This window comes from Paramisgurnus dabryanus, chromosome 24 (assembly GCF_030506205.2).
Source record: "Paramisgurnus dabryanus chromosome 24, PD_genome_1.1, whole genome shotgun sequence".
In the NCBI taxonomy this organism is placed as follows: Eukaryota; Metazoa; Chordata; class Actinopteri; order Cypriniformes; family Cobitidae; genus Paramisgurnus; species Paramisgurnus dabryanus.
The window spans coordinates 10221697-10248293 of NC_133360.1; the positions used below are offsets into that span (position 1 = coordinate 10221697).

At 39.9% G+C, this 26597-nt stretch overlaps 1 protein-coding gene across 5 annotated transcripts in view; it reads right to left on the reverse strand.

Annotated features, from left to right (window-relative positions):
* The window catches only part of lrp1ba (low density lipoprotein receptor-related protein 1Ba), a 304606-nt gene extending 280014 nt beyond the window's left edge, over nucleotides 1–24592 (reverse strand). For 3 of the 5 annotated variants that reach the window (XM_073813477.1, XM_065244657.2, XM_065244655.2), the window contains exon 1: nucleotides 24340–24591. In XM_073813477.1, coding sequence (XP_073669578.1) covers nucleotides 24340–24424 — 85 coding nt within the window. In that variant the 5' untranslated portion in view covers nucleotides 24425–24591. Of the gene's footprint in view, nucleotides 1–24339 lie in introns of all 5 variants that reach the window. The other 2 variants (XM_065244654.2, XM_065244653.2) reach the window with 1 other exon arrangement.
* Nucleotides 24593–26597: the final 2005 nt, after the last annotated feature.

Here is a 26597-nt window from a genome sequence, read left to right on the forward strand (position 1 = left end):
AGCAGCTCTACAGATGTCTGTTAGCGAGGAACCACGAGCTAGAGCCCAAGATGAGGCAACGCTCCGTGTGGAGTGCGCTCTCAAATTAAAGGGGCAAGGAATACCCTGAAGATTATAAGCCAGGGCGATAGTATCAACTATCCAATGAGACATCCTCTGCTTAGTGACAGCTTTCCCTTTCTGCTGGCCACCATAACAAACAAAGAGCTGGTCTGAGGTCCTGAGGCTTTGCGTGCGATCCACGTAGAGTCGCAGTGCGCGTACGGGGCACAACAAAGCCATGGTTGGGTCTGCGTCCTCCGGAGGCAGCGCTTGCAAGCTCACCACTTGATCTCTAAAAGGAGTAGTGGGAACTTTGGGCACGTAGCCTGGTCTGGGCCTCAATGTTACGCTTGAGGCAGCAGGACCAAACTGAAGGCACGAGTCGTCAACAGAGAATGCATGTAAATCCCCTACTCTCTTCACTGAGGCCAATGCTAGCAGGGTCAGAGCTTTCATTGATAAAAGCTTCAGACTCACAGACTGCAAAGGCTCGAACGGGGGGGCCTGAAGGGCTTTCAGCACCATGGACAGGTCCCAGGGAGGAATAGAAGGAGGGCGCGAGGGGTTTAGCCTACGAGCGCCTCTTAAAAATCTAATAACCAAATCATGCTGGCCAACTGATCTGCCGTTAATAAGTGAGTGATGAGCAGAAATAGCAGCGATATCAACTTTAATGGTGGAGGGTGACAGCCTACCGTCTAACCTATGTTGAAGATATAAAAGCACGATGTTAATAGGGCATTCTCTGGGGTCCTCGCTCCGAAGAGCACCAGGTGACGAAAAGGTTCCATTTAAACGCGTAAGCCCGTCTCGTAGACGGAGCTCGTGCCGCGTTGATTGTGTTAGATACCGCTTGCGGTAAATCACCTAAACCTTGCGCGCGCTCAACGACCACACATGGAGATCCCACAGGTCGGGGCGCGGGTGCCATAATGTGCCCCCTCCCTGAGAAAGAAGGTCCTTCCTCAGGGGAATCCGCCAGGGAGGGGCTGTCGCGAGGAGCATTAACTCTGGAAACCAATTCTTGCTCGTCCAATATGGGGCGATCAGTAAAAGGCTCTCCTCGTCCTGCCTGACTTTGCACAGTGTCTGCGCGATTAAGCTCACTGGGGGGAATGCGTATTTGCGCATCCCCCGAGGCCAGCTGTGTGCCAATGCGTTCACGCCGAGGCTGCCCTCGGTTAGTGAATAAAATAGGCGACAGTGGGTATCGTCCGGCGACGCAAACAGATCTATCTGCGCACGACCGAACTTCTTCCAAATTAGCTGGACCGTCTGGGGGTGGAGTCGCCATTCGCCGGGGCGCGCAGCTCGAGAAAGCGCGTCCGCCGCTGTATTGAGCGAGCCCGGAATGTGAATGGCACGAAGGGACCTCAGATGCTTCTGACTCCAAAGGAGGAGATGACGAGCGAGATGCGACAGGTGACGGGAGCGCAAACCGCCTTGACGGTTGATATACGCAACGGTCGCAGTGTTGTCGGTGCGTACTAGTACATCCTTCCCTCGCAGCTCCGTAGCGAAGCGTACAAGTCCCAGATATACTGCCCACAACTCTCGGCAATTGATATGCCAGTGCAACTGGGGTGCTGTCCACACCCCCGAAGCCGTAAGCTCGTCGTACGTGGCACCCCAGCCCGTGTCGGACGCATCTGTATGTACAACAGCATGCCGAGCGATCTGTCTCATGGACACACCGGACCTGAGAAACGCGGGGTCCGACCACGGGGGGAATGTTAGGCGACACGCAGGTGTAATGGTTACACGATGGATGCCGGCGCGCCACGCTCTCCTCGGGACTCGATCGTGAAGCCAACGCTGAAGCGGTCTCATATGGAGCAGTCCGAGCGGTGTCACGGCCGCTGCTGCTGCCATATGCCCCAGGAGCTTTTGAAATTGTTTCAGCGGGACCGCATTCTTCCCTCGGAATGAACCGAGGCAAGTCAGAATTGACTGGACGCGCTCTTCTGTCAAACGCGCCGATAAATCGATCGAGTCCAGTTCCATCCCGAGAAAAGAGATCCTCTGCGTGGGGCAGAGTTTGCTCTTTTCCCAGTTAACCCGAAGACCCAAACGGGCGAGATGCCGAAGCGTTAAATCTCTGTGTTCGCAAAGCGTCCGTCGAGAATGCGCTATTATAAGCCAATCGTCGAGGTAAGCCAATATGCGAACGCCGCTCTCTCTGAGGGGTTTTAACGCCGCCTCCACTACTTTCGTGAACACACAGGGAGAGAGGGATAGCCCGAACGGTAAAACTTTGTACTGGTATGCCCGTCCCTCGAATGCAAACCGGAGAAACGGTCTGTGACGAGGGAGAATGGACACATGAAAGTACGCGTCTTTCAGGTCTATAGCCGCAAACCAATCTTGGGGGCGAATTGAATTGAATATTTGCTTCGGTGTTATCATCCTGAAAGACCTCCTCTGCAGAGATTTGTTCAGAACGCGCAAATCCAAGATCGGTCGTAACCCCCCGCCCTTTTTGGGTACTATAAAATACGGGCTGTAGAAGCCCGATCTCATCTCGGTTGGAGGGACCGGCTCGATCGCGTCCTTCGCCAGCAGGACTTCGACCTCTGCACGCAGTACATGTGCATCGGACGCTTTCACCGTGGTGAAACGAATGCCCGAGAATTTGGGTGTGTGCCGGTTGAATTGTATTTCGTAACCGAGGCGGACAGTGCGTAAAACCCAACGAGACGGGCTGGGAAGCTGAAGCCAAGCCCCCAGGGACCGTACGAGGGGAATTAACGGCACTACCGGGGTACCCGCGGGGGGGCGGCGGAGCGGGACAGGTGGTACTGCCGGTACGTCTGCTGGGACAGCATAAGTATCTACAGTATGTGTGTGTGTGACACTGACCTGAGCCCGCTGAGGGTGACGGTCGTCTGGTCTCCTCAGCGGAGAGCACAGACTCCGAAGAGGGTGCTGGTGGTCCCGTCTCCTCAGCGGAGAGCTGGAACTCCTCAGAACACCCGCTGGCGATAGAGGAGAGGGAGGAAGAGCATGTGAATGCCCGCTCACATCTCTCTCGATCCTCTGAAGACCTGGAGAAGGAATAGGAATGCACTCTTTTTGTGGTTTTGTGGGTGCCGGCTGAGAAGCCGGCGGAACAGAAACAAAACGAAACCAAGGATTCTCCATCCGGCCCTCTACCGGTGGAGGGAGCGATGCCGTCACCGTCTCCCGAAGAGTGATCCCATCCAATTCCAGGTCGCCCGTCTCAGGGCCGCTTCGATTTCCGTTTACCACGGGAAGCGGGTGGGGCGGGCGGGGCGGGCTGCCGACGGCTGTTCCCCCTCCGTGGCCTGGAAGATGTTCTAGTGGGGGGGGGTGGAGGCAGCCGCCGCAGGGCGCCCTCGGCGAGGAGCAGACGGGGCCGCCGGCGCTGGAGGGCGAGATGCAGGTCGCTTGCGCCGGGGCATGATCTGAGCGATCGCCTCCGTCTGCTTCTGGGCGGCGGAGAACTGCTGGGCAAAAGACTCCACCGACTCACCGAAGAGACCAGCCTGGGACACGGGAGCGTCTAAGAACTTGTTCTTCTCCGCATCCGACATGTCCGCCAGACATAGCCATAAGTGGCGTTCCTGGACCACCATCGTGGACATGGCACGACCAATCGCCTGCGCTGTCACCTTCGTAGCGCGAAGAGCCAGATCAGTGGCAGCCCGGAGCTCCGAAAGGACAGGCGAGTCGTGTCCTCCCTCGTGCAGATCCCTCAAGGCCTTCGCTTGATGAACCTGCAGCAACGCCATTGCGTGCAGGGCTGAAGCCGCCTCTCCACATGCCTGGTGGGCAGCGCCCGTTAAACCGGAGGACTGTCTGCAGGCACGAGAGGGGAGGGTTGGGCGGTCCTTCCAAGAGGGAGCGTGAGCCGGACACAGTTGCATCGCGACAGCACGCTCCACGGGAGGGATCCCCGTGTAACCCTTAGCGGCTCCGCTGGTGAGGGAGGTGAGGGGGGAGGGCTGAAACGGCCGTAATCTCATGGAAAACGGCGACTTCCAGGTTCTAGTCAGCTCCTCGTGCACCTCGGGGAAGAAAGGCACCGGTGGAGAGGGTTGTGAAACCCGGGCAGCTCCAAAGAACCAATCATCCAGGCGGGACGGTTCGGGCTGAGGGGGGGGAACCCACTCTAACCCTACGGTCTCCGCCGCTCGAGCGAGCACGGCCACCATCTCTGGATCGAACTCCGGCGTCCCAACCCGACCAGAGGGAGGAAGGGCGTCGGGGTCCACGTCAGGGGGAGGAGGCCCACCCTCGGATGCTGCGGCGTCGGTGGACCCGGAGGGCGGCGCGATGGATTCTAGAGACATCGTAGAACACGACGCTGAAGTCTCCATCGGCACATCAACCCGCTGTGGATGAGGAGGCTGAGAGCCTGAGGACGAATCCCCCGCTCGGCTCAGCACAGTGATGCGCAGGTCGTCCTTAGAGAGCTTCACAGCCGCACCGTGGCGGCGTTCAGCACTCGCATGACGAGGGTTGCGTTTTTCCCGGAGGAAAGACAACCGTCTGCGCAAATCCACAAGGGACATGTTCTCGCAGTGAGAACACTTACCCCCAGCGAACGCTGCCTCTGCGTGCTCGATGCCCAAACACGAAAGACAACGCTCGTGACCGTCCTTCGGACCCATGTACTTGCCGCACCCAAGATCGCACGGACGAAAAGCCATCCTGAAAAGGACGCTGATGTCCGGATATACGAGAGAGTGGCTGCCTTTAACAAGGCACAAAGCTCTCTCGTATCACTCTTTTAGGGAAATTCACTCAGATGCTCAGTTGATGATGCGCACAGGGAAAGGCAACGCACACACTAAACTCAAAACAACAAACAGGTGTAGAGTCGTGGAATTAAGCGAAGCGTCCGCTGTGGTACTGCTAGTCCAACCAACTTCAGCAATCGAATCCCACCAGAGTAAAGTAGCTTCTCAGTAGCAGATACTGCCGGCTTTCGAAGCGATAAAAAGCTAATTTCCTTATTTGCACCTGCTGCTTATATACGCACCTGGCGGGGCGGCGCCAGCATTATGCAAATATCTCAATGCCAAGTTCATTGGCGTTTTAGTAGTATTCGAAGCAGATTGGTCTCTCTAAGCGAGTTCCCAATTCGTCGGTCACGACGTGACGTCGTAGTGACCGACTGAAAGGGAACATAATTTCTTCTCAACTAAACAAAGAAAGACATCAACAATTTGGATGACATGGTGGTGAGTAAATTTTTTTTTGAAAATTGACTAATCCTTTAAAATATCTCCTTTGTATTCATCAAAACAAAGAAATTTATACAGGTTTGTAACAACATGAGAATGAGTAAATGATGACAAAATTTTCATTTTGGGGTGAACTGTCCCTTTAAGACCTGTCCGCACAGGCACTAAACTTAATAGATATTAATGCATTAATGCATATGTAGTAATAAAGTCATTCTTATTCAAGGAGAACAAGTCCATATGCTAATCACAAACTCGATATGCATACTCAAACTCTTCCCTTTCCAGCAAATCCTGGCGCCTTTGACCTCAGCGCAGCATGAATTTCTCTTGACATAACAAGGAAAAGTGAAGGTCAAGAAGCAACAGAAGATCTTTCTTCTGCTTCCCTTCGGCCCGAGGGAATGTCTAACTAACAGGTGAAGACAAAACGTATTGCCTAGGATTATAATGGTTTGGGAAAAAAACATAGCATTATTTAAAGGGACAGTGTCCTATTTTTAAATTCCAATGATGTCATCATTTACCTACAATGCATTTACCTTCATGCTGTTCTCTATTAATAACGTTTAAATCCAATGCTTCTATCCAAGGCAACTAAAAGCTTTACATTTTATCAGTATGTGCGTTCACTGGGAATTGAACCCATGAAATTTCGAGCTGCTAACGCAATGCTCTACCATTTGAGTTAAGGAAACCTTATATGATTGTGATATTTTTATTTGTTGTTTTTTAGTGGTCATTCAAAGCGTTTCAAGCTATAATAAATGAGGACTTAAGCTGTCAAATCTCTATTCATTGTAATTGCCAGAAGGTGAGCAATGAATTTTTTTTCAAAATTATAAAGAAGTTATATTTCATAAATGAAAAGGTCATACAGGTTTAAAACGACAAGGGTTAATAAATGAAAATGTATATTTTTAAATAAACTGTCCCTTTAACCTATCCTTATAAAAGTCATTAAAACAAGAGCTTAATTAAAAAACGCAGCCGACATGTTCATTTAACACTGACACGTTTGCATTAAAGCAATACATGAGGTGACGAATTAATTGGGGTCACATTGATGCACTTTTCTAAAGACGTTCAATTATTTTAAAGATGCGATAAAAATGCCATTAAGCGATAATGCCGATAAAAGAAACGCAGGAGATGTTTGTCAATAAAGCCACTAAATAAATGTCTACTTACACTCATTTACAAGTTTATAAAACGAAAACATTTCCCAATTTCTTGCTTAAAGAAAAGCAGGCATAATTAGAAAATATTTCATACTGCAAATCCAATTATCACTCAGATGGCATTGTGGGAAAACCTGCCAGCAGGGCTTTGCTTTTGCTGTAATTCAGCCGATACCCGTCCGATTTTAATGCATCATCCTGGGGTCGTCCATTTATTGGCGATGATAAATTGCTGAAATAAACAAAAATTAATTTCGGTGCTCCACAGCTATCGGCCCCTTAAAGATCCACTGAGCTAATATCACCAAATACAGCGGTGCACCGCTGTCTCATCACAGGGATGTTGCTGTATACAGTACCTCTCCATCATCGATTTTCTGTTCCTGCCAGGGTAAACAGTAGATCGATTGTCTGTTATGAATGTGCTATTTATCAAATTAGGCCTAAAGGGAGATTCAGAAGATAATATCTATTACTCTCGCCTATCACCCCCTTTTTAAAACACTCATTCGTGTACAGCCAAAATATCTAGCGGTACAATGGGCCACTAAGTGAGCAAAAGACACCTTTTGTGTTAAACTGGCGTCACAATCCCAAAAAATCTGTCACAGCTCGGTTCCGATAGGATAAATACAAGAGAAAACTGGCGTAAAAATTGACGTATTAAATTTAAAGGTACAAAAAATGCATTTAATATCTGCAGGATTTTGTAAGAAGATAACCAAAACGAGAAGTTTTGAACCTTGACACGGCCGTATTTTTTGAAAATATACAAATTATTCAAGGTATAAAAAAGTCAAAACTTGGGCGTAGAATATTCAAAGGGAAACGTGCCATACCCTCCCACACTTTGAAATAAAGATGATTCCGTTCCCTGCACTTTTAAGTTTAGGTTCTGGCTAGAGGGGATACAGCTACGGCCAAATTTCGGGAGATGTTGGGTTTAAGCACAATTTATAGTAGTGCGTAAGCTCTACGCCATAGCCTGTGCGTAGCCTGACGTGCACCTCGCTAAATTTTTAACAATGAAATTTTGGGTTTAAGGTGGGGTTTGATAGGATTAGAATGTAAACAGCACTCAGCCGGCGAGATTATAAATTTTGGCTGTAGCTGTATTCCTTCTAGCCATATATATATATATATATATGTGTGTGTGTGTGTGTATCGACTTACAGTCCTGCCCCCCCCCCCCACTACGCCCCTGACCCGGCATAATTATTGTAACTATTATATTTTCAATACAGCTATTAAAATGTAAAAATGTGTCAAACCTGGACATTGCCATATGATTTAAACTATTAAATTAAACATTGGATGAGCTCCGATGTAAAAGCCGCTAAACGTTAAAAATGAGATTGATATTAACCGAATGCTCTTGGTGCGTATTATACACTCACCTAAAGGAATATTAGGAACACCTGTTCAATTTCTCATTAATGCAATGGTGTAATGATGTGGGGGATGTTTTCTTGGCACACTTTAGGCCCCTTAGTGCCAATTGGGCATCATTTAAATGCCACTGCCTACCTGAGCATTGTTTCTGACCATGTCCATCTCTTTATGACCACCATGTACCCATCCTCTGGCCACTTCCTGCAGGATAATGCACCATGTCACAAAGCTCGAATCATTTCAAATTGGTTTCTTGAACATAATGAGTCATGTCAATGAGTTCACTGTACTAAAATGGCCCCCACAGTCAGCAGATCTCAACCCAATAGAGCATCTTTGGGATGTGGTGCCCTGAATGTGCATCCCACAAATCTTCATCAACTGCAAGATGCTATCCTATCAATATGGACCAACATTTCTAAAGAATGCTTTCAGCACCTTGTTGAATCGATGCCACGTAGAATTAGGTCTGAAGGGTCAAACACAGTATTAGAATGGTGTTCCTAATAATCCTTTAGGTGAGTGTACATTCATCAAATACTTTTGCCTCAAAACCGCTTAATCCTGGCCTTAGGTCATTCAGAAATATTGCTTTGTTGGCAGAATCCTTTAAACGCCACATTGATTTTTCTCTAAGTCCGCGTAAGAAGAATTGAATGAACCGTTAAAGGAGATTTAAGGTTTATCGATATTGGCTGAATTGGTTTTACCTTCATTCAGAAAAGACAGTAAAATTGACTGGGGACTTTATTTTAGATGTGGAAATCTTTGCATGTACTTAAATGGTTTTGCAAAAGAAGTGACATTTGTGAAAATAGTGCATTTTTAATTTGTAATTAAATTTAAATTACTGAAGCTAAACATAAGATCCAAATACAAAAAAATGCTCATTTACAAGAAAATATGTCAGACGCACTTAATCTAGGCAGTGCTAACCTATAAAGGTAAAATGATCATAATGCACGGGTCAAGCATCCGTTCCCCGGTTGGGACTAATAAAGGGTAACAAATAGAAACCTATCACAGTTGTACTCCTGAGCAGGGCACTTAACCTGGGGTTACTCCAAAGAGCCTTGCCTGCAATTACTGTAGCAATAAAAAGCATCTGCTAAATGGCAAGTTGCCTGCATGTGTTTTTGTGCATTACAGGCCTTGTTTAATGTTCATTTGGTATAATGTAGTATTGCTCCAGGTGAAGTAAACAACAGTTTAACAGTGTCAGGCTGTATCAGTACTTCCAAACATTCATTTTATGAAATAGGTAAATATACTATAGTTGTATTTTTGGATTTTAAGGAACCCACGTATGTTAGATCAATGCAATAAAACCTGATCCGGTAATCCTGATTGCGATACTGGCACAAATTCAGGCCGTTTACCTGTTTATGTTTCCCTAATAACAAAATCTGCCAACTTTAATGTGCAAGAACCACAGTAATAAATCACTGTCATCATTTTGCACGTCAGTGAGTACAAGCTTAAATGCGTGGGAGAGGTAATTATTGAGCTAAATGGTTTTTGAAGGCACTTGATTGAACATCAATAGACTCAAGAAACCATCTCAGATGGAATCGGATTATTCGGTTAAGCGAGTCGATCAACGTTAAAGGTGCAATTCGTAACTTGCCTCTCTATCGCCATCTCTGTTTGAAAGATAAAATTGCAGGTTACTTTAATGACGTCAAACTGATATTTCCAGTAAAATCGTACCCAATGGCTCAAATGACAAATCCTTATTATAAGCTAACGATAATCACTGTAAAGTAGAAAGTTTTGAACACTCATTTTAGCAAAAACAAATTTTTGTTTATTTTTAACCCAGAAAGTTACACGTCCATCCAAGCGAATTTTCCAACTCATTTGAAACCAATAATCTCTCTTGCAACTGCATTTGGCGATGCTAGCAGGAAATAAATGACACAATTTCTGTGTAATTTAAATAAATGGTTACAGAAACATCCCTCTGTCTGTTTCCTGAATGATTTGTCGTGTTCTCAACTTCTGCAAGATATTCGCCTCTCCAAAGCACTGTTTTGTCATTTAGCACAAGTGACTGCTGTGGGCGCCGTTGGCAATCTATAACAGAGTCTATTATGTGTTCATAGGATTTATGGCCTCTTGGTTTATAGTCAATAGACTTGTGTCTTTATTGGTCGGGCTGAGTTGTTGTTTTGGCCTCTGCTGCGTTGATAGACTTACGGCGGGAATGCGCCGTACCTCATTCGGAAAGTAAGGGGGTGCGGTATTCAAGTCATTTTTACCTGCTGGATATCTGCTTGTGGCATTTAAACATTTGGGGTAATTTACAGTAAATGCACATCGCATTTATCCCTTTAAGTTCTTAATATTAATTAGTTTTATGCAGATTGTTGAATCAGTGCATTTAAATTATGTCAAAATAAAAGTTTAGATCTGCTCTGTGATCTGCTACACCGTGCTGATGTTGAGTCAATAAATCAATTTTAATTTTGTGATCTTTCTTTTCCAACCACCCAGCGAGCGTCTCTCCCCAAACATCTTTTGATCCTCGCTGTGCCACCATATATCTCTGAGATCCAATAACAACTCCATTTCAGGTTAACTACACAATTCGTGCACGGCTATTAAATTCAAAAGAAGATTTTAACGTTTAAAGAGAACTAGTTGGATGAAATACCTTAAAGCAATCCATACATCAACATTCTGCATACAGACGACCACTTTGTTAAAATAATCCTGTTCACATGGATCTGTAAAACTGACTAAAACATGCCAGACCAATATCACACAGTATCCACACACATGACGTAATCTACAGTAATCTACAATAATCCACAAAATTTACAATAATCTACAATATCTACAGTAATCGACAGTTATCTACAGTAATGTACAATATCTACAATAATCTACAGTAAACTACAATAATCTAAAATATCTACAGTTATCTACAATATCCACAATAATCTACCGCAATCTAAAATAACTGACAGTAATCTACAATAATCTACAATAATGAGCAGTAATATAATAATCTACAATATCTACTATATCTACAATAATCTACCGTAATCTACAGTTGTCTACAGTATCGACAGTAATCGCCAGTAATCTAAAATATCTACAAAAATCTACAATAATGTACAGTAATATAATAATCTACAATATCTACAATAATCCATAATATCTACAAAAATCTACAATATCTACAGTAAACTAAAACAATCTACAATATCTACAGTAATCAACAGTAATCTACAATATCTACAATGATCTACAGTAATCTACAATAATCTACAGTTGTCTTCAATAATCTCCAATATCTCCAATACTACACACTTCTACACAATCCGTGCATGGCTATTAAATTCAAAAGAAGAATTTAAAGTTTAAAGAAAACTAGTTGGATGAAATACCTTAAAGCAATCCATACAACAACGTTTTGCATACAGACGACAACATTGTTAAAATAATCCTGCTTACATGGATCTGTAAAACTTACTAAAACATGCCAGGCCAATATCACACGGTGTCCACACACGTGACGTAATCTACAATAATCCACAAAATCTACAATATCTACAGTAATCAACAGTTTTCTACAATAATCTACCGCAATCTTCAATAACCGGCAGTAACCTACAATATCTACAATAATCTATAATAATGTACAGTAATATAATAATCTACAACATCTACTATATCTACAATAATCTACCGTAATCTACAGTTATCTACTATATCTACAATAATGTACCAAAATGTACAGTTATCCACAATATCTACATTATTCATCAGTAATCTAAAATATCTACAAAAATCTCAAATAATGTACAGTAATATAATAATCTACAATATCTACAATAATCCATAAAATCTACAAAAAACACAATATCTACAATAATCTACAGTAAACTACAATATCTACAGTGATCTACAATATCTACAATGATCTACAGCAGGGATTCCCAAAGTGTGGTACGTGCACCCCCAGGGGTACGCGAGCTGCCACCAGGGGGTGCGCGAGAGGAAAAATTTAATGGCGGTCTGTTTCTTTAAGTGGGATTTTTCCATACAATAAATAAATAAAAAAATGAACAGTAAACATTTCCTTTGTAATCGATTTTATCTTAAATAAAAAACTATAATTTATTAGTTTTTGATAGAAACGTAGAAGACAGCTGCTGTCTTTTTCTACGCACTGCTCTTCTGTTATGCTCTGCAGCCGCTATATGCGTGCCAACTCGTTTCATTCATTCCATATATATTATAAATATGCTTAACTGACTGAAATCAGGGAAACTGTCAAGTGTGGGACGTCTTATGATAAAGTTGTTAGTCACGAAGGAGGAGAGGGACCAAGAGAGAGAGACTTTTTTATGGCAAAAATAGAAATAATGAAATGTGACGAGACATGGGCACAGGATACGCGAGCAATGTGTTTTCATGCATGGTAAAGAGACCGCCAATGAATTATATAATAAAATACATAAATACTTACTGTAGAGAACTTATTAAAAGCTTTCATCTAATTTTGTTTGAAACTTGAGCTGTTATAATGAATCTGCAAACTATTATACACCTTTTGTGCGAACAGTAAAGGCTTTCGTTATGTGTTTGATGGGTCTGCACGTGACGCACTGGTAAACATGAGGAAACCTCTCATATGTCATCTATTAGCTGATAGCAGTAAGTGTACGTTTTTTACCATAGTAAACTCGAATGGCGTCTAAATATCACAGTGGTTAAACGCATACACGGGGCGCGCATCATCTACGCTGAGCGTAGTTTCAGATGGTGAAATAGGCGTAAATATTTTTCACAATGTTGGACGTAGCTAAGCCCGACGTAGGACTATTACACCCAACTTCTTAACGTCCGGCTAGTGCAACCGGCCCTTGGTTATTTGCGCATGATTCAACATGAGTATTTATGGTGAGAAAACAAAGCTTTTTTAGATTTTTTTTAAAATGGGGATTGGGGGTGCGCCAACCCGGTTGGAACATAGAAGGGGGTGCGCAGGAAAAAAAGTTTGGGAACCCCTGATCTACAGTAATCTACAATAATCTACAGTTGTCTTCAATAATCTACAATATCTTCAATACTACACACTTCTACACAATTTGTGCACGACTATTAAATTCAAAAGAAGAATTTAAAGTTTAAAGAGAACTAGTTGGATGAAATACCTTAAAGCAATCCATACATCAACGTTTTGCATGAAGAGGACCACATTGTTAAAATAATCCTGTTCACATGGATCTGTAAAACTGACTAAAACATGCCAGGCCAATATCACACAGTGTCCACACACGTGACATAATCTACAATAAGCCACAAAATCTACAATATCTACAGTAATCGACAGTTATCTACAATATCTACCACAATCTACAATAACCGACAGTAATCTACAATAATCTACAATAATGTACAGTAATATAATAATCTACAATATCTACTATATCTACAACAATCTATCGTAATCTACAGTTATTTACTATATCTACAATAATCTACCGTAATCTACAGTTTTCCACAATATCTACAATAATTGTCAGCAATCTTAAATATCAACAAAAATCTACAATAATGTACAGTAATATAATAATCTACAATATCTACAATAATCCATAATATCTACAAAAATCTACAATATCTACAGTAAACTAAAACAATCTACAATATCTACAGTAATCGACAGTAATCTACAATATCTACAATGATCGACAGTAATCTACAATAATCTACAGTTGTCTTCAATAATCTCCAATATCTCCAATACTACACACTTCTACACAATCCGTGCATGGCTATTAAATTCAAAAGAAGAATTTAAAGTTTAAAGAAAACTAGTTGGATGAAATACCTTAAAGCAATCCATACATCAACGTTTTGCATACAGACGACAACATTGTTAAAATAATCCTGCTTACATGGATCTGTAAAACTTACTAAAACATGCCAGGCCAATATCACACGGTGTCCACACACGTGACGTAATCTACAGTAATCTACAATAATCCACAAAATCTACAATATCTATAGTAATCAACAGTTATCTACAATAATCTACCGCAATCTACAATAACCTACAGTAACCTAAAATATCTACAATAATCTATAATAACGTACAGTAATATAATAATCTACAACATCTACTATATCTACAATAATCTACCGTAATCTACAGTTATCTACTATATCTACAATAATGTACCGAAATGTACAGTTATCCACAATATCTACATTTTTCATCAGTAATCTAAAATATCTACAAAAATCTACAATAATGTACAGTAATATAATAATCTACAATAATCCATAATATCTACAAAAAACACAATATCTACAATAATCTAAAGTAAACTACAATATCTACAGTGATCTACAATATATACAATGATCTACAGTAATCTACAATAATCTACAGTTGTCTTCAATAATCTACAATATCTTCAATACTACACACTTTCGTGCACGGCTATTAAATTCAAAAGAAGAATTTAAAGTTTAAAGAGAACTAGTTGGATGAAATACCTTAAAGCAATCCATACATCAACGTTTTGCATACAGACGACCACTTTGTTAAAATAATCCTGTTCACATGGATCTGTAAAACTGACTAAAACATGCCAGGCCAATATCACACAGTGTCCACACACGTGACATAATCTACAATAAGCCACAAAATCTACAATATCTACAGTAATCGACAGTTATCTACAATATCTACCACAATCTACAATAACCGACAGTAATCTACAATAATCTACAATAATGTACAGTAATATAATAATCTACAATATCTACTATATCTACAATAATCTACCGTAATCTACAGTTATTTACTATATCTACAATAATCTACCGTAATCTACAGTTATCTACAATATCTACAATAATTGTCCGCAATCTAAAATATCAACAAAAATCTACAATAATGTACAGTAATATAATAATCTACAATATCTACAATCATTCATAATATCTACACAAATCTACAATATCTACAATAATCTACAATATCTACAGTAATCGACAGTAATCTACAATATCTACAATGATCTACAGTAATCTACAATAATCTACAGTTGTTTTTAATAATCTACAATATCTTCAATACTACATACTTCTACACAATTCGTGCACGGCTATTAAATTCAAAAGAAGAATTTAAAGTTTAAAGAGAACTAGTTGGATGAAATACTTTAAAGCAATCCATACATCAACGTTTTGCACACAGACGACAACATTGTTAAAATAATCCTGTTTACATGGATCTGTAAAACTTACTAAAACATGCCAGGCCAATATCACACAGTGTCCACACACGTGACGTAATTTGCATATGCATGGTGTCACCTTTTTTTAGGAGGTTACTACAAAGGTCATAACATCTAAAGTGTGTGAAGTGTCAGATCAAACAATGTCCAAAACCGGTGTGTGCATTATAGAATGCTAGAATGTGTGCATGTGTGTGTGCGTGCGTGCGTGCCTGTGTGTGTGTGCACGAAAGGTGTCACAGAACTGATCTGAATTTTAAAGAACCCCTGTTGCGGATCTTCTTAGAGTTAAAAGCGTCACATCAGAGCTTCCTCTGCTTTGAGGAGCATCTACTCCATAGGTGCTTTATACGAGCAAGCTGTCTTTCCTCCTAACATCTGCTTTCATTTCATTACTTCTGGATTTATGACATTTTTGACAACATTAAAGATCAAACCGGAGAGAAGAGTAAACAGAGGGAAAATATGGATTTGGAGAAGGATGCTAAAGTACCAAATGTGAATGCAAACCTGCTTTTAAAGAATTAATGTGACTCTTGCAAAACCAAAGAAATGATTTCTACATACAAATTACTACAGTTGTCAGTTTTTGTAGTATTGTGACACTACAATACATACAGTGTCTTTTATTGCCGTTAAATGCTTTATTTTTATCCTGTTACTCACATGAAACTATTATTTGACTTTTGCCATTTTTCATTTACCACATTTTTATGTTTGCGTTACATATCCAGATTCATATACATGGTTTAATTGATCTTATTTCAGTTCTCAGGTGTCATCTGTAGAAGGCACATCATATCACTTAGCCAAAAAGTCAGCAGATGTTTTGCTTTATGAGATCAGGCTGCTAAATGCAGATACCGTATGCAAGTAGGACTTTGTGTCCTTGGCTTGTTGTGGCTCTTGCACCGTGGCCTGCTTCGCTTTCAAAATGTTTAATTTTAAACACACTGTGTTCAGCATAAGACCAACAAGCATTAAACAAAGACAGAAAGCCTTTCATGGGAATGTGACGACAGAAAAAAGCACAACAAATGCTTTCGCACAAACAAACAAACAAACAAACTTGTTCTGCTCTCTTCTGGTCTGTCTCACTGTCATCTGCTACGAGACCAAATTGCAAGACACGGTTAAACCAACAAATTTAAGTAGGACAAATCAGGTGTAAAAAGACTTTACTACGACCTCAAAGTCGTATGGACTCCCGAGACTGGAGGATCTCACAATAATAATTGATTTACCAGGCAAAGGATGACTTCCAAAGAGGAGAAAAGCACTTATGACAGATGAGCTACTGTTATGACAAAGTGCTTTAAAACTAGTCTGTGTGTTTAAGTAAGTTAATTTTAAAAAAAAACATGAGATCCGAAAATGTGTTTTGCAAGTACAAATAAGTACCTACAATAAATATAAAGTCATTACTGTGATGCAGAAATAATCACATTTTCCTTATTGTAATAAAAAAATAAAATTATAACAAAATAAAAAATATACTAATACTAAAGAAGTGTAAGGCAAATTACGCATTTACACGGTACATAATAGTAATATCTGTTAAGGTTTAGCAACAATTTAACAATAAAAGAATAAAAAAGCTACTACATTTTATTGATATATAATTTACAATAATCTACAATAATCTACAGTAGTCTAGAGTAATTTACAATAATCTACAATATCTACTGTAATCAACAATATCTAGAGTTATCTATTATAATCTTAAATGATCTACAATAATCTACAATAATATAGAGTAATATAATAAGCAACAATATCTACAATAATCTACCATAATCTACAGTAATCTACAATAATCCACAATACTTAAAAAAACACTACAATATCTACAATAATCTATAGTAATCTACAATAATGTACAATATCTACAGTAATCTACAGTAATCTACAGTTATTTACAATAATCCACAAAATCGACAAAAATCTAAAATAATCTACAGTAATCTACAATAATGTACAATATCTACAGTAATTGACAGTAATCTACAGTTATCTACAATAATCCACAAAATCGACAAAAATGTACAATATCTACAGTAATCGACAGTAATCTACAATATTCCACAATACCTAAAAAAACCCCATACAATATCTACAATAATCTATAGTAATCTACAATAATGTACAAGATCTACAGTAATCTACAATAATCCACAAAATCTACAAAAATCTTAAATAATCTACAGTAATCTTCAATAATGTACAAGATCTACAGTAATCTACAATAATCCACAAAATCTACAAAAATCTTAAATAATCTACAGTAATCTACAATAATGTACAATATCTACAGTAATTGACAGTAATCTACAGTTATCTAAAATAATCCACAAAATAGACAATAATGTACAATATCTACAGTAATTGACAGTAATCTACAGTAATCTACAATAATCCACAATACCTAAAAAAACACCCTACAATATCTACAATAATCTATAGTAATCTACAATAATGTACAATATCTACAGTAATCTACAATAATCCACAAAATCTACAAAAATCTAAAATAATCTACAGTAATCTACAATAATGTACAATATCTACAGTAATTGACAGTAATCTACAGTTATCTAAAATAATCCACAAAATCGACAACAATGTACAATATCTACAGTAATCTACAATAATCCACAAAATCTGAAAAAATCTAAAATAATCTACAGTAATCTACAATAATGTACAATATCTACAGCAATTGACAGTAATCTACAGTTATCGAAAATAATCCACAAAATCGACAACAATGTACAATATCGACAGTAATCGTCAGTTATCTACAATATCTTCAATAATCTACAGTTATCTTCAATAATCTACAATAATCTACCGTAATCTACAGTTATCCACAATATCTACATAAATCTACAATATCTACAACAATCTACAGTAATCTACAATATCTTCAGTAATCGTCAGTAATCTACAATTATCTACAATAATGTATAGTAATATAATAATTGAAAATATCTACAATAATCCACAATATCTACAAAAATCTACAATATCTACAATGACATACAGTAATCTACAATAATATACAGTTATCTTCAATAATCTACAATATCTACAGTAATCTTCAATAATCTACAATATCTACAGTAATCTTCAATAATATACAGTTATCTTCAATAATCTACAGTAATCTGCAATCAATCTACCATATCTACAATTTAAGAATCTAAAAATAAGATGTCACAATGTGACAAAATTAAATGAATGCTCCAAAAATGTCTAAAGTTTCACATGTGATCTGTTCGTGAAGGTTTAGAAACTTGGATGGGCGTACACTTGGCCACTAAAAGTTTAACCGTAAATATCAATAAAGCTATAATACTGTAGCTGTGAAAATCTACTGAAGTAAATAATCCTGTAACGCATGAAGACCCCCATGAGCACAGAGTTAAAAGTTCTCTGAACGGAGCAAAGATCAAAGACACGCTGAGTGATAGAGAGAGAAATGCTCACTCTTGCTTATAGGCTTGAAATACAACTGCGACCACCTCCGGGTTTCAGTGGCATTTCTGGAAAACTGCTCAATGAGACGGTAAGTTACTGTAAATAGAAATGAGTTAACATTATAACAGCACAAACATGGTAATCATTCAGAACCATGGTAAATCTGATACCACCAATGTACTTTGTTTTGTGATATTTACTATTAATTGTGCTCCAAGATAAAAGACCTGTCAAATGTTTAATTTAATATATTGATATAAAAAATTATAACCTGTCGAAAACAGGTGAAATTAGGTAGGTATGTCCAAACATTTGAAGAACACTATACTTTAGACTTACCATAGTACTATACAGGTATGTGTCCAAATAAAAGACAGTAGCATTACTATTATCAAAGTAGCATATTAGGTGGCTATGTTTAAACAAGCCTTTAAATTGAGCATTCAAATATTTCCATCAACCAATTTATATGCTCTTATAAACTCCAAGCATCTGCTGCTGTGGTCACGGTGTTTTGTAGGTCATTGGAAAAATCCAGGGATCAGCTTTCATGTGTCACTTCTGATTTGCTAGTAATGTTGTATATTTTCGCTTTCACCGTGAGAGGTTCAGGGATCAAATCCGCCCTAGCATGAGTTTTGTTTAATAAACGGTAAATTAGGAGTAAAGACGCTTGTTTTTATCATTTATATGAAATGGGGAGCTGCAGGAAAGCGATAAATTGGAACGAAATTGTAACTTTCCACCACTGATAGGAACTCATTAAACAAAAATAATACAACTCATTATAACACACACACAACTGAAATTAAAACACCTGCTTGTCATTTAAAATTCTTAAAAGGCAAAATCAGCCATGCAAAGAAAAAAAGCATGTACCTGTATGCCAAAGCCACAATTGTCCATTAGTATTGAAACCAATATACTGTATGCATAACGTTGGTGTATTCATGTCCATATGTGTTCAATGTGTTTCTGCTTTTAAAACATGAAAATGATTTGGACATATTGGAGAGGATGTGTGTCAATTGGTTTAGATTTGATTCTTCTATATACCCGTCACATTCTGATAGAAACACAAGAGAGAAGAAAAGAAAAAAAATAACTCAAGATGTTAACATCAACCGTAGCCTTCAGCAGGTACATGAACGCAGGGATTGAAGGAGGCTGAAGGCTGAAGGAGACCCATCAGGAGTTGAATGATGGCTAAATTGAATGACAGATTGTACTGAAGGAGACCCTCAAGCTTAAGGACCTGAAGTTAGATACTTGAACCTGAACTACCATGAACACAAACAAATATGAAAACTCTCATATTAGGATATGAAGACGAAACAGTTTTGAATTTTTTACATAAACGCTTTAAACATCTTATGTCACTTCAGATGATGTTGTCTACTTTTGTGGAAATATTTGAGTCCTGGACTAAAATAAAAAAATGATGGGTTGTTTCAACCCATGCTTGGGTAAAATAAACAAACCGCTGATTTAAATTAACCTAAAAAAGTCCTCAACAATGGGTTTAAACCAAGGGGCAACCTTTCGATCTCTCTGATGACGCCAATACGGAAGTGATTTAAACTGCAATTCATCGACTTGCTCCAAAAGGGAGTCACTTCCCATAGACGTCCATGTTAAAATGCCCAACTTTACAGCTGAAATAAATGAGTTTAGAGCCGGGTACAAAAAGCGTTTTTGGTTTATAATTTAGTCAATTCATGACAACTGTGAGGGGGGTGATTTTTTTTTAAAACTCATCCGTTTAAAGTATATTAAGCTTTTAAGTTCCTCAGCTTCACCCACGTCCCGCCTCTTTACCCATTTTCAGTTATTCACGAGTGATGCGCGGGCAAGATGGCGACGGCAGTTTTTTTTTTTTAAAAAGCTCTTTACAAACATATGGGTGATGTCACGGACATTAGGTCCATATTTTTTACAGTCAAACAACCCAGCATATTTCATTTAAAACTAGGGATGCATATTAAAAAAATCTGTGCCGATATTCAATTACTCATGCTGCATTCACACCAGCCGCGGTAGAGGCGTCAAGCGCGAGTGTTAAGTCAATGTGAAGACACGTTGATGCGCGTCTGGAGGTCTCGTGGCACAAATGAGCCGTTTAGTGTGGCGCGGTATATGCGATTGCGCATCTAGTTCACACAAATGGCGTGCATTGAGCGTCTGGTGTGGTTGTGCTGCTTTTGTGCATTTTGCGTTTCACGCGAATTTGGGTCTGATGCCCGATTTGAAAATTTTTAACTTTGGCGGATTTTCGCACCGCAATAACCAATCAGGAGCCGGCTTGCTGCTGTGGCGGCAGCCCCTCCTGGAGTCACTCATTCAACATGGAGGAATGCTTGATATTGTCCGTGAGTAGTCACCCGCAGCTATACGACACAAGTTCTTATTTCTATAGAGACAGGAATAAAAAGGACGTCGCTTGGAAAAGTGCCAGTGAGGACATTGGGCAACCTTGTTAGTTGTAAATACACATTTCACTTTTGAGTCACGTGAAGTTTATCGACCCGCGGCGTTCCCGCAGGTTTTTAAACAATTTTCCCCCAAACACAAATCGGTAACTCTCTCGATGAATGCACGATCAACATCAGTCATCTTGCAAACAGACAACCGCATAGCACTTGCCCCTCCCGCAAGGAGTGGATTTCCCCTCTGACGCGCGTCAAATGCTTGCTTTTTCCGCGTGTCTACTTTGCTCTAGACGCGCGAATGCATTCAAAATGTTCAAGCGGCAAACTAGATGCGGTAGACGTGATTTTGACGCCTCAAATGCGGCTGGTATGAACGCACAGTTAGAATTAAATCTACTGATACCGATAGAAAGTTTTGCTTTTTACTCTTTTTTTTCAAGGTACTTTGTCATAAAATCCTAGAAGTAGGCTACACTCTAAAAAAGCTGGGTAATTTTCAACCCGGCATTGGGTCAAAAAGGGATGAGCGCAGCCCGCTGGGTTGTAATTTAACCCATGCTGGGTTGTTTCAACCCAAAATACTGTGTTATTTTAACCCATTGTTGGGGCAAATATAAAGATTTTTTAGGTTAACCATCAACCAGGTGCTGGGCTCGTCTTTTTTTGGAGTGTATAGAGCGTACAAAACTGCAATCATGTTGTCACTGTCACCCAAGTCAACATAATCACACAGTAAGGGTTTTATGTGCCGCCCCTTTTGATAACCAGGATATAATTCGCTCTTTAAAAAAATCGGACAATGTCTGATAGTCGAAGGAAAAAGGTATATTTGCTGATACAGATTATAGGCCGATATATCGATGCATCCCTATTTTGAACCCAACAGTTGGGTTTGTCCATATTTCACCCAAACATGGGTTAAAGGGCCGCTAACCTAGGTGTTTTCAACAATATAAAAATAGTCTCTGGTATACCCAGAATGTGTCTGTAAAGTTTCAGCTCAAAATACACCACAGATCTTTCATTATACGATATTAAACATGGCCATTTGTGGTTGCAATGAAAAATGTGCTGTTTTGGTGTGTGTTTCTTTAAATGCAAAGAAAGCTTCTGTTCCCCTCCTCGTATGCAAAGTAGGAGACAGAGCGCTTACTGATGCTTTGGACTACATCAAAACATGTGTCTGTGGCAGAAGGTTGAACTACGCGCTCATAAAGCGGAGTTTGTGAGCGGTCATGGGTGGGGCTTAATCAATGTGACATCACATTGCTAGGGGATCCCCAACCGCCTGTTTTACGGTTTAAATGTGATTACACAAAGAAGAAAACATGGATTTGTATAATAATGTTTCTGCACACACACACTGGCGACTCATTTTCTGCTAGAAACACCTTTAAAAGTGTATTTTCTATGTTAGGGGGTCTTTAAGACAACCCTTGCAGAACGTGTAAGCAACACTCATCAATACTTTGGAAAAGCTATTTACTTTCAGAAACAATGTGTTCTCATTTACAATAAGAACTCAAGACTTGTCACATTTTTGTGGGCAATTTAGGAGCTGTTTAATAAACCTAAACACACAAATCTCGCTGAACACTGCTTAAAATAAAGGTCATTAATGACGGATTATAATCAAGAACTGACTGTGGTAAACAGAGCCACGCTGCCAAGACAGAAATCAAGAAACGAGAGCGTGAGAAAGACAGAAACCTGCCAGCTGAGTCATCAAGCGCCGAACCGATGAGAAAAACCACGATTGGCACTGTTGACATTCAACAAAGGCCCTTCCAAGTAAAACAGCATCCAGTCAAGGTTGGCATCATCGCCACGTGCGGTTCCAAAATTCTCAATTTATCATGAAAATTTACACAATTTTAACCTAAAGTTGTTTCCAGAATCAAAACGAACAGGAAATTCTGCCATAAAAACCCATTTCTGTCTGCCATAGTGCACAATTCCCAAAAAACAATGAAATATGAAATATTTAGCTGCATGTAGACTTCATGAGCAATGTAAGCATGCAAAAGTCACAGAAATACTGTTGTACATTAACAACTGTTGTGTTATGGGTGGTGTCACCAGCAATGCTATTGTCACATCACTTTATATTGTACAATTTTTTCTACCTATGCAATGCATTTGTATGCATTTCGCAGATGCTTTTATGACTTACAGTGCATTCGGCTATATCAGTATGCAATGCATGTTCCTTTGAAATCGAACCCATGACCTTTGCGTTGCTAATGCATCGCTTTACCCCTAAAAGAAATGATCTACCCAACATTAGTTTGACAGAGATATATTTACCACACTAAGTATTCACTCTATAGCCCATTATAGTATTCAGTACGCATTAGTGGACCCTTTGGGGGGCTGCACTTGAGGTGGCAGTTGATTAAGATAACAACATTTTGTCAAACACGATTTATTTAATGCTTAGAAAACTCAGTAACAAGGCATCTCTTGATAACACGATGTTTTTTTTTTCAATTATAGACTTGTCTCAGTATAACAAATTGCATTACGTTTTAGCTCAGAAGGATTTATTTGTCAACATATATGATCATTACATTACTATTTATGAGGTATATCTTACTAAAATGCCTTTTCATGATGAATCACTCAGCTGTCAATCCTGTCATTTACTCTAAGGTGCTCTAGGTTAAACACATGTGTCCTGCGCACACACACGCGCGCGCGCACGCACGCACTAAATCCACTGCATTATTCCTAATAACGCATATAATGACATTGCATTTAAAATCAATCAATCAGTCAGTCAATATAAATGCCTTTATGAGAAAAGTCAACGAAGCAAGAGTAAAACATTCTTAAAATTAAATGTTAATGCTTAATATTATGTAAGAAAGGTTACGGTAAACTTTTTGCCCTTTTCAAAATGAACTAAACCTTTATTTTTTGAAGAGTAGGCACATTGATTTTTTATTTAATGACTAAAATGTATTTTAATTAATATTAATGTATATGCAGCCTATATGTAATTAGATTGGGGCAGTTTTTAAAACTCAATATCTACCTGAAGTCACTGTATGCAGCCTATTAAAATTAAATTAGTAAATTAAATATTAAAAATATGATATCTTTCATATTAAATATATTAAATAACGTTTCCTAACGTGGTTACGTTACATTATTATCGACTTGATTTTTTTGTCGTCTCAGTTTCTTCATCTATAAAACTGTACAACGTAATGTAACTTATGTAAAACTGTTATAAACTCAGCAAAGAAACAACGAAGGGAAGCCAAAAATATCTTACATCTCCAGAAAATCTCTCTCTCATAATATTAATAAAGCGTTTGAGTTTGATGTCTCGTACCTTGCTCAGCCCCGGCTACTGTCAGCATTTTCATCAGAAGTAGTAATCCCGACATGCTCAGAAATGCCAAAATAAAGTCGGACATCGTGGCTGGATGTAGTCCCGAGCAGATCCTTTATCGTGATCCGTCTCCGTCAGTACCGACGGTACCCGAGTTGGGTCTGAGCAAACGCGCCCGGTCTCACGCGCCGCGCCGCTCCTCCCGCAGGTGTGTGTGACTGTACGGACAGCAGAGACTGCGTGCCTCTCCGCTACAGGATAACGAGGTAGGAGGAGAGAGAGAGAGAGAGAGAGAGAGAGAGAGAGAGAGAGAGAGAGAGAGAGAGAGAGAGAGAGAGAGAGAGAGAGAGAGAGAGAGAGAATTCACAATTGCGTATTATGAGACATAAAGTAGCCTACGTGAGACAGAGACTAAACAGACAGACATAAAAATAAACAGAAAGACAGACAAGACAGACAGACTATACTCACAGATTGCTAGTTATACAGACAGACAGACCAATGGATTACATCCACAGATCAATAGACAGACAGATAGAGAGACAGACAGATAATTTCAGATGATAGATAGATAGACAGAAGGATGGATGGATCAATCTCATAGACAGACAGAAAGACATGCAGGCAGCTAGACAGATAGAGAGACAGACCAATTCCAGATAGATTAGCTGATTTTTGCTGGTCTTCCTGCTTGAGTTTTGGTGGTATCCCAGCTTGGTTTTAGCTGGTCTAGCTGGAGTAGCACACAGGTCTAGCTGGAGTAGTTAGCTGGTTTAGCTGTATTTTGGTCAACTGTCTAAACCAGGCAAGCTAAGTCCAGCTTGACCAACATTGGCAGGCTGGGAGGACCAGCCTAAACCAGCTACTGCCACCTTAAACCAGCTTAGACAGATAAACAGACTCACAGACAGATAGATAGAAAGACTCAGAGATAGACTCACAGAAAGACAGATAGACTCACAGATAGACAGACAGATTCACAGATAGAAAGACTCACAGATAGACAGGCGTACAGACAGACTAACAGATAGACAGACTCACAGATATACAGATATACAGACAGACTTACAGATAGACAGACAGACTCACAGATAGACAGACTCACAGACAGACAGATAGATAGACAGACTCACAGATAGACAGACAGACTCACAGAAAGACAGACAGACTCACAGATAGACAGATGTACAGATAGACTAAAAGATAGACAGACTCACAGATATACAGACAGACTTACAGATAGACAGACTCACAGACAGATAGACAGACTCACAGATAGACAGACAGTCACTGATAGACAGACAGACTCACAGATAGACAGACGTACAGACAGATTAACAGATAGACAGACTCACAGATAGACAGACAGACAGATTAACAGATAGACAGACTCACAGACAGATTAACAGATAGACAGACTCACAGACAGACAGACAGACTCACAGAAAGACAGACAGACTCACAGATAGACAGATGTACAGATTAACAGATAGACAGACTCACAGATAGACAGATTCACAGATAGATAGACAGACTCACAGATAGACAGACAGACTCACAGAAAGACAGACAGACTCACAGATAGACAGATGTACAGATTAACAGATAGACAGACTCACAGATAGACAGATTCACAGATAGACAGACAGACTCACAAATAGACAGACGTACAGACAGACTAACGGATAGACAGACTCACAGATATACAGACAGACTTACATATAGACAGACAGACTTACAGACAGATAGATAGACAGACTCACAGACAGACAGACTCGCTGATAGACAGACAGACTCACAGATAGACAGACAGACTCACAGATAGACAGACGTACAGACAGACAGATAGATAGACAGACTCACAGATAGACAGACAGACTCACAGAAAGACAGACAGACTCACAGATAGACAGATGTACAGATTAACAGATAGACAGACTCACAGATAGACAGATTCACAGATAGACACACAGACTCACAAATAGACAGACGTACAGACAGACTAACGGATAGACAGACTCACAGATATACAGACAGACTTACATATAGACAGACAGACTTACAGACAGATAGATAGACAGACTCACAGACAGACAGACTCGCTGATAGACAGACAGACTCACAGATAGACAGACAGACTCACAGATAGACAGACGTACAGACAGACTAAAAGATAGACAGACTCACAGATATACAGACAGACTTACAGATAGACAGACTCACAGACAGATAGACAGACTCACAGATAGACAGACAGT